This window comes from Montipora foliosa, chromosome 4 (genome assembly GCF_036669935.1).
Source record: "Montipora foliosa isolate CH-2021 chromosome 4, ASM3666993v2, whole genome shotgun sequence".
NCBI lineage: Eukaryota > Metazoa > Cnidaria > Anthozoa > Scleractinia > Acroporidae > Montipora > Montipora foliosa.
The window spans coordinates 45,397,581-45,407,580 of NC_090872.1; the positions used below are offsets into that span (position 1 = coordinate 45,397,581).

A 10,000-nucleotide genomic window follows, 5' to 3' on the forward strand; every position below is an offset into this window, starting at 1 on the left:
CACCTAGCTAAACGTCGATTAAAATGATTTGTTTTGTATTGTAACAGCTACTTGTGGATTTGGTGCGCAAACAAGGTTCAGAAAAGGTTGTTTATCTTGATTGCAAGTCTGTTTTCCGGAAACCTTTCTTTCGTTCAAAATTTAAAATTGTTACAAATTGAAGCAATGTGGTCTAAAATAGTATTGCCAGTCATTCGTTTACAGATAAGATGGCTATCTACTACCGATAAGAAAAAAAAAACCCTTTTTTTACTTGGTGAATGTCACACGTCTAGTACTTGTCCTAGGAGGTCCCGCAATAGCGGCAGTTACAGCATGGTGAAGAGTTAAGATAATAAACGTAGAAAGAACCGCAGTTTCTGACTTGAATGGTAGTCGAACTCCTGCAGCAGCTGTAATGGTAATAACCGTACCTGTAGAAACATACTGTCCTGCTTACTTGGCCGTCCGCGACACTGGGATGCCCTCCTCTTAGCCATCCAGGTGAGCGAGTATTGCAGCGATTTTGTGGTGGACATGAAGTTGGCATTCGTGTACCTGCTGCCCCTTGAAATCGAAACCACGCCGGACCAATTCTGCTGTCACAGTAGCTGCTGCCATAATAAGTGATCTTTCTGTCATAACTGCTCAAAGTGTTGTAATTTCGGCATTCTGAGAAAGAAACAGAAAATGTCTAATGCACGGTGGTCACGGATATACTGAAAGTCAGAACAAATTGGACAAATTTGATGGTCGGTCTCTGTCTATTACTTTTTTACTTTTTGTCTATGACATACCAGGAAAACACTCGATTTAGATTGACAACCGAGCATGTGATCTGATCCCAAACAGTGAGAAAGAAAATGAATTTTTTATTAGTTTGTAACTCACGCAGAGCCATGCAGAGCGACCTCTTAAAAGCCCAAAATTGTATGCGAATGCCTAAAGTGGTGGGAGCGAAATCAAGCTGAGAAGCATTGCTTTCTGCAGGACCATTTGGAACGATGAGATGCCGTTTGAGAGCGAATTCAAACAATAGAACTAAGCCACCAAAGCAAATCACTTACAACGAACACGTGCCACCAGCATTACAGCCTTAAAATGAATTTGAGACAATATTTATCTTAGTTTCTTTTTCCACAAACGTTATTTGAATTTTTTTCTCAACTTGATAACAACGGATAAAATTTTTGTATGACCTAATACTGCATTCGCCCTACGGCCTCCGCCCTTCCAAATTGCCAATTTTTTTCCAAACAATTTGACCATAGTAAGTTTTCACCATTTTATCGAAATTTTAAAAGTCATACGGGTTCTTTACGAAAGGCACAAAGGGATTGATAGCAAGGTGCTTGTTCGTATGAATTTCTCTTTAAAATCATCTTCACCAAGAGACTATGAGGGTAAGAGAAGACATCCCCTATACATGGACCTCTTCCCATGATAATCTTTTTCAAGCTAATTTTAGCTCGTAATCAAGCTGCGAGGCTATTTTACGAAAGACACCTGATTGGTCAATTGTAATGACGTAATGACCGCTTTGCTGTTCTGCTTGAGAAAATGGCGTCTGTAGTAGACATCACATTTGTCGATGAATCTGAAAAAAAACTTTGATTTTGAAAAGAGTGGGAAAAGTTCCCGTCCAGGTAGAGAAAACTGGTCCATGCTGTACATAGCTGAATCCGATGAAGGTGATGTCGAATCAACAGAAAGTAGGGATGCGAGCTCTTTTGAGGAAGATGTTGAAATTTCGAGCTTCGAAAAATCTTCAAATTTCGATTTAGGATTTCACTGGATCATGCGACGGCGAAGTCTTCGCAAGTTTCTTCACATCTGATCCTCTGACCATGGACCGCGCAGCCATGGGGACGAAACTAAAAATAACTTTCACAGCGTAGCGCGAGGCTTAAAATAGATTGTAAAAGATTATCATAGGGCACGGGGATGTGTTCTTTCACCTGATAGTCTCTTGTCTTCACGTAGTTCATAGTAAGAGCTAAGGACAGTTGGTACTTTGAGCACTGGACTTATCAGTGTCCATAGTTTCGTCACTCAGTTTTGTCTTGGTAATGTACGCTAGTGCCAAGTTATTACCTGATGCAGGATGATTACAAGCCTTTCCATCTCCAGTGTAAGGATTCACACACGAGCAGTTGTAGGATCCAACAGTATTAGTACATGTAGCCCGTGAACTGCTGCAGTTATGTAAACCACTAGTACACTCATTGATATCTGTAGAGATAGTGTCACTCAAAAGTGTCGTAGTTAATATAAAATATAGCGGGCTTGGGGTATTTGATTGAATCTTATTCGGCATTGTAAATGGTAGCTTTCTAATCAAATCAGAGTAAACAATGCAAACCGTTACCTAGTTTTTGTTAATATGAACATTTTCTCACGTCCTGTCAGTGATTTTTGAGCGAAACTTTTGCAAGGTCCAAGTTGTATGTGAGTTTAACTTACCCGAACATGTTTTTCCATCGCCCGAAAAGCCGCTATTGCATGTGCACAGGTATGATCCCTTAGTATTACTACAAACGGCATTGACATCACAGCTGTGGGTATTAGTGGAGCACTCGTCGATATCTACAGAAAAAAGCATAACATGAACATGAAGATGGCAAGCGCGTTAGCGGAGCACCATGGGTAAGTTTCTTTGGGTAATCTATCGATGCAAGAAATGTTGACGTCATGTACGTCCGCCCGTACAGACTGTAAGGGTGAAGGTGAGGAGGCAGGACAGCCACTGGGGACGGGAGTGTTCGGGCAATTTTCCTGGGCGGGAAATTGCGTGGTAGCGTTGCATTGGCAACCCGCGTTTTTTTTTTTTCCGAGGAAGGAGAAGGGGAAATTTCAATGAAAATCAACGTAAAACTGGTTAGCTTTCAGTAGGAAGCCATCAGTAGGAGCCTCCACCTCCCACTTTGTTTCTATGAAGTAGCGTTTTTCCTGACCTATCTAGAACAAAAATTCATCTTCCAAATCGGCACCCTTAATCCTCACGGTATTTACGAACGCTTTTCATTTAACTAATATATTTCTATTTTTCACGTTGCCATGTTACCACCAATAGCGTAGCTCCTACTCTACTATAAAAGCTACACGTAACCCATAATTCCTCGATTCGCTCTGACCTCTGACGAAGGGCTAACGCTCGAAACGTCAGCTTTTAGAATCTCTGCACAGTGGCCAATTTACATTATTAACTCCGTTGATAAAACCAAATTTTTGTATACTTCTTCCCCACCGACGCAGCACCACAGTTTCTTTAGAAGCTACCCCCTTCACTTATCTATTTTTAGAACCACTTTTGCCCCATTCGTTGTCATGTTAAACGTCAATAACAATTGAAAAGGGAACGGGGAGGCGGTTTCAAAACTTTGAGTCTTGTTTCCCGCATTCGGCCGCCATCTTGGATCGCCTCTTCCTGCGGACCTCTTTGGGAACATCTTTAATAAGCACGGCAAATTCAAAAAAGTTATTTCTATAAATAGATAGGTCAGGAAAAACGCTACCTCACCTAGGGAAGCCAGTCGGAGGCTCCTACCGACGGGTTCCTGCTTAAGCTTTCGGGTAATGTTTTTCATCTTAATATATACCTCGCTGCCTCACATATTTTGTAAAACTACTGTAGCTAAAAAAAAAACAAGAAGGCCTGAAAACGTTTGCAATTCCGTGTTGACAGAGATTCTGACATCTTTCAACAATCACATTTATAGGTTTTTTTGTGTGAAATGGATGTCCAGTTGTATTAAAACTGGGTTTGTCACCAGGTGGGTACATTAAAAAATATATTTATAAAGTTACACTGGTGGTTAAAAAACGTTTCAGAAATTATTTACAATAAAAATATTCCCGACGTTTCGGTCGCAATCACGGACCTTCATCAGGGGAAGTGAGAGAAAGCGTCTTGTTTATATCTGTGCTTTTTGTAAATTTTTCTCTCACGTCCTGTCAGTGATTTTTGAGCTAAACTTTTGCAAGGTCCAAGTTGTGTGTGAGTTTAACTTACCCGAACATGTTTTTCCATCACCCGAAAAGCCGCTATTGCATGTGCACAGGTATGATCCCTTAGTATTGCTACAAACGGCATTGACATCACAGCTGTAGGTATTAGTGGAGCACTCGTCGATATCTACAGAAAAAAGCATAACATGAACATGAAGATGGCAAGCGCGTTAGCGGAGCACCATGGGTAAGTTTCTTTGGGTAATCTATCGATGCAAGAAATGTTGACGTCATGTACGTCTGCCCGTACAGACTGTCGGGGTGAAGGTGAGGAGGCAGGACAGCCACTGGGGACGGGAGTGTTCGGGCAATTTTCCTGGGCGGGAAATTGCGTGGTAGCGTTGCATTGGCAACCCGCGTTTTTTTTTTTCCGAGGAAGGAGAAGGGGAAATTTCAATGAAAATCAACGTAAAACTGGTTAGCTTTCAGTAGTAACCCATCAGTAGGAGCCTCCACCTCCCACTTTGTTTCTATGAAGTAGCGTTTTTCCTGACCTATCTAGAACAAAAATTCATCTTCCAAATCGGCACCCTTAATCCTCACGGCATTTACGAACGCTTTTCATTTAACTAATATATTCCTATTTTTCACGTTGCCATGTTACCACCAATAGCGTAGCTCCTACTCTACTATAAAAGCTACACGTAACCCATAATTCCTCGATTCGCTCTGACCTCTGACGAAGGGCTAACGCTCGAAACGTCAGCTTTTAGAATCTCTGTACAGTGGCAATTTACATTATTAACTCCGTTGATAAAACCAAATTTTTGTATACTTCTTCCCCACCGACGCAGCACCACAGTTTCTTCAGAAGCTACCCCCTTCATTTATCTATTTTTAGAATCACTTTTTCCCCATTCGTTGTCATGTTAAACGTCAATAACAATTGAAAAGGGAACGGGGAGGCGGTTTCAAAACTTTGAGTCTTGTTTCCCGCATTCGGCCGCCATCTTGGATCGCCCCTTCCTGCGGACCTCTTTGGGAACATCTTTAATAAGCACGGCAAATTCAAAAAAGTTATTTCTATAAATAGATAGCTCAGGAAAAACGCTACCTCACCTAGGGAAGCCAGTTGGAGGCTCCTACCGATGGGTTCCTGCTTAAGCTTTCGGGTAATGTTTTTCATCTTAATATATACCTCGCTGCCTCACATATTTTGTAAAACTACTGTAGCTAAAAAAAAACAAGAAGGCCTGAAAACGTTTGCAATTCCGTGTTGACAGAGATTCTGACATCTTTCAACAATCACATTTATAGGTTTTTTTGTGTGAAATGGATGTCCAGTTGTATTAAAACTGGGTTTGTCACCAGGTGGGTACATTAAAAAATATATTTATAAAGTTACACTGGTGGTTAAAAAACGTTTCAGAAATTATTTACAATAAAAATATTCCCGACGTTTCGGTCGCAATCACGGACCTTCATCAGGGGAAGTGAGAGAAAGCGTCTTGTTTATATCTGTGCTTTTTGTAAATTTTACTCTCACGTCCTGTCAGTGATTTTTGAGCGAAACTTTTGCAAGGTCCAAGTTGTATGTGAGTTTAACTTACCCGAACATGTTTTTCCATCGCCCGAAAAGCCGCTATTGCATGTGCACAGGTATGATCCCTTAGTATTACTACAAACGGCATTGACATCACAGCTGTGGGTATTAGTGGAGCACTCGTCGATATCTACAGAAAAAAGCATAACATGAACATGAAGATGGCAAGCGCGTTAGCGGAGCACCATGGGTAAGTTTCTTTGGGTAATCTATCGATGCAAGAAATGTTGACGTCATGTACGTCCGCCCGTACAGACTGTAAGGGTGAAGGTGAGGAGGCAGGACAGCCACTGGGGACGGGAGTGTTCGGGCAATTTTCCTGGGCGGGAAATTGCGTGGTAGCGTTGCATTGGCAACCCGCGTTTTTTTTTTTCCGAGGAAGGAGAAGGGGAAATTTCAATGAAAATCAACGTAAAACTGGTTAGCTTTCAGTAGGAAGCCATCAGTAGGAGCCTCCACCTCCCACTTTGTTTCTATGAAGTAGCGTTTTTCCTGACCTATCTAGAACAAAAATTCATCTTCCAAATCGGCACCCTTAATCCTCACGGTATTTACGAACGCTTTTCATTTAACTAATATATTCCTATTTTTCACGTTGCCATGTTACCACCAATAGCGTAGCTCCTACTCTACTATAAAAGCTACACGTAACCCATAATTCCTCGATTCGCTCTGACCTCTGACGAAGGGCTAACGCTCGAAACGTCAGCTTTTAGAATCTCTGCACAGTGGCCAATTTACATTATTAACTCCGTTGATAAAACCAAATTTTTGTATACTTCTTCCCCACCGACGCAGCACCACAGTTTCTTTAGAAGCTACCCCCTTCACTTATCTATTTTTAGAACCACTTTTGCCCCATTCGTTGTCATGTTAAACGTCAATAACAATTGAAAAGGGAACGGGGAGGCGGTTTCAAAACTTTGAGTCTTGTTTCCCGCATTCGGCCGCCATCTTGGATCGCCCCTTCCTGCGGACCTCTTTGGGAACATCTTTAATAAGCACGGCAAATTCAAAAAAGTTATTTCTATAAATAGATAGGTCAGGAAAAACGCTACATCACCTAGGGAAGCCAGTTGGAGGCTCCTACCGACGGGTTCCTGCTTAAGCTTTCGGGTAATGTTTTTCATCTTAATATATACCTCGCTGCCTCACATATTTTGTAAAACTACTGTAGCAAAAAAAAAACAAGAAGGCCTGAAAACGTTTGCAATTCCGTGTTGACAGAGATTCTGACATCTTTCAACAATCACATTTATAGGTTTTTTTGTGTGAAATGGATGTCCAGTTGTATTAAAACTGGGTTTGTCACCAGGTGGGTACATTAAAAAATATATTTATAAAGTTACACTGGTGGTTAAAAAACGTTTCAGAAATTATTTACAATAAAAATATTCCCGACGTTTCGGTCGCAATCACGGACCTTCATCAGGGGAAGTGAGAGAAAGCGTCTTGTTTATATCTGTGCTTTTTGTAAATTTTTCTCTCACTTCCCCTGAAGAAGGTCCGTGATTGCCACCGAAACGTCGGGAACATTGTTATTGTAAATAATTCCTGAAACGCTTTTTAACCACCAGTGTAACTTTATAAATATTTTTTTGGATGTCCAGTTGTGCGCTGCTTTGTTTGACTGTGAAATTGCAGTTCAGTAAACCAATTTACTACGCTTTAGGTTGACTTTTTAATTAGTAAAGATTTTTGCTATTGTTCTGAACTGAAAATAGAGGGAGAAAAGATTGTCAGTCAAACGGAAAATGTTGTGAAAGGGATTACTGTGCCTGTAATTTCAGTTTTAGTTGTTGATTAAAATATACATCTTATTTGATGGTTGAACATATAATTCGTGCCGATATTTTGCGAGTTGCGTGGTATTTTTCCGAGCCCCGCAGGGGTGAGGAAAAATACGAGAAATGAGCAAAATGTCCGCGAGTATTATATGTTACACCATCGAATAAGAGATTTGTTATTCCACTACAAAATGGTGTTATTTTGATTCAATTTTATCTGGTAAGAGTGTTCTAAAAAACGATGTAAACAGCACAGAAAGCCAGCCAAATGTCCTTTATTTGATTGTATAAACGAAATGACGAGGGACAAGCGATGACAAGCTAAATTCTAAGGCTTTGTATCGCGTTGAAAACAAAACTTTCGGAGAAAAACTGCCGTTCCGTCCGTATTTGCTCCGTTCTAAACCGATCGAACTGGGACACTACAGTGTATTACCGTCTCATATTTCAAGCGTTCCCTTGACCAAATATGGTAAAATGACGCAATAGTGGAATAATAATGTTGGTTATTGTTTTCAAGGCTTGTTTGTTTACTGCATGCTGTCAGCTCAGGTGTTTGATCTGTTTGATCACTGTAAACTGTACACACTAACGACGATTAATTTTGTACTTTATCGGCAGAAGCATAACTATTTCCATAAACGCTATTTCTATACACTTTTTTTATAAGAATGTTTTTATAAGAACGTTGAGGCTGAGATCAACCAAAATTATAAGAACGTATAAAGAACATTCCTCAGGGTGAGACTGAGTCGATTGAGAATGTTTTTATTTTGGTGTTTGTATTTGAGTATTACCCAATTAAAGTCGACTGCGAAAATAGTATTACGTCCCAGGCCCCAGGGCGAGGGACAGATTCTCCACTAGGTTTGTTTACCGTTACTTCAATCGATGATTTATTTGGTACGTAAAAGTTAAACCAAGCAAAATAAAGTGTACCTTTGAAACAAGTGAAATTGTAACAGCTGTCACATGACACGTCATTCCAAGTGTAACCATGTTTAGCACCAAGAGTGTGCACACAGTCTTCGTTTCTCCAATTGTTTGGTTGCCTTGGCGCCCAGAACCTGAAACTGCTCAATTCGTGGTTGGTCCAGACAAATGATCCCTCCACACTTCGATCATTCAGACCAATCCAGCTTCGTTCGCCGTTATTGCGATGCTGCACGTAAACATTTTCTTCGTGGTTGTGTATAGTAACCAGACTTGAACCCACTGCTGAACACTTTAATTCCGCGGTCAGCCATGAAGAACATGCTCGGCTTGAGAAGTAGCAGTAACCATTAAAATAACCCCATCCAGATGGGCAGATATCTGAGTGAAAAAGAAAAGAAAAAGAATGCCAATTCAGGACAAGTAGTAAATTCAGTATCACCATGATCAACAACAGCAAGACCAATAAACATGGAGTTGATAATAGTGACGATGATGATGATGAAGATGATTATCCCCGTTTTAGAAAATAGTGGAGCATAAATTAAAAACACCACAGGGCACTATCATCAGCCGAGTCTGCTAAAAAAGTTGAAGAACAGGTAAGAAGTTCTGGGAAATGACTTGGGGAACTCCGTGGTTAAAGAACCACCAAATTACTCAGATATGGCATAATATTAACAATAAAAAAAAAACATGCAACGGTAAATCACCAGGCTCTCACAAAATACCAAACTTCTAACCTAAATTTGTAGGCTTTCTGTACTACATGCTGAATTGACAGCCCTCTAATCAGTTCTTGATTAGAGGTGTAATAGAACACTAGGAATGCTGCCTAACACCGAGTACGCTGCAACTACAAAATGCTTCAAACCATAACTTCTCAACCAGCATCACTAACTATGAAGCAGAAATGACGATGACTCAACATTAATTTATTTGAATTACTTCTTTCAAGCTTACCTGACACAACAGCATATGATATAGAAAGCGGGTCATATCTTGATTCGTACAATTCTTTCAGACAAATTCGGGCTCTGATCGTGTTAATGTACTGCAATTACAAGGAAAACAGTAAATGTCAACAGAATACGTCAATGAAGTGATTTTAATGTGCCATGAAGCTAATTTTAGCTAGAAAGCCCACTACGGGTTCAATTTTTTACTGTAGTTGTTGGATGATAGCGGAGCTCCGCGCGCGCCGAAGGCGCTAGCGCACGGAGCACCATAGTTAAGAAAAGATGGTAACCCATCGATGCGTGCAATTTTGGTTTTATAACCATAACGTCATCAACCGTCCGGATGTCCGTACGTACGTACGTCCACCCCTCCATGTTTGCCAAAGTGACCAGTATCACGCTATTTTACACCATGCATCTTTGTTATTGGACATCCATGTTATGATCAATTGACACCTGTCAAAACAAGGTGTACGCTGACCAGTATCACGTGACCATATTGCGAGCTTAAGTTTAGAGCTTACCGAGGTCAGCTGTTTTTTTGAAGTTGACTGCTGACCAGGTACTGGTTTTCGATTGGATTGCAAGCTCAACCCAGGTTAACTTACCAAGAAATAAACGACGCTTCATTTTTCGCGCGCTTTCTGTGGCTCGACGCGGCTACATGGCCATACTACGTCAACTATAGTTCTTACACAGTCAACACTTTTCGTGTCCAGGTGGAAAACGGTTTGGAAAATGTCTTCTTTCTGCATTTTTCGCTGGTTTCAATCCAGTTTGACATATCATGA

The 10,000-nt window shown here is 40.7% G+C and overlaps 1 protein-coding gene across 1 annotated transcript in view; it reads right to left on the minus strand.

Annotated features, from left to right (window-relative positions):
• Window positions 1-10,000, minus strand: part of LOC138000857 (uncharacterized) — a 30,145-nt gene that overhangs the window by 6 nt on the left and 20,139 nt on the right. The window contains exons 12-18 of the mRNA XM_068847529.1: window positions 9,214-9,304; window positions 8,257-8,631; window positions 5,538-5,660; window positions 3,992-4,114; window positions 2,443-2,565; window positions 2,074-2,211; window positions 1-651 (exon numbers count right to left, since the gene is read on the minus strand). The exon at window positions 1-651 is cut by the window's left edge and continues 6 nt beyond it. Of these exons, the coding sequence (XP_068703630.1) occupies window positions 284-651; window positions 2,074-2,211; window positions 2,443-2,565; window positions 3,992-4,114; window positions 5,538-5,660; window positions 8,257-8,631; window positions 9,214-9,304 (1,341 nt within the window). The 3' untranslated portion in view covers window positions 1-283. The remainder of the gene's footprint in view (window positions 652-2,073; window positions 2,212-2,442; window positions 2,566-3,991; window positions 4,115-5,537; window positions 5,661-8,256; window positions 8,632-9,213; window positions 9,305-10,000) is intronic.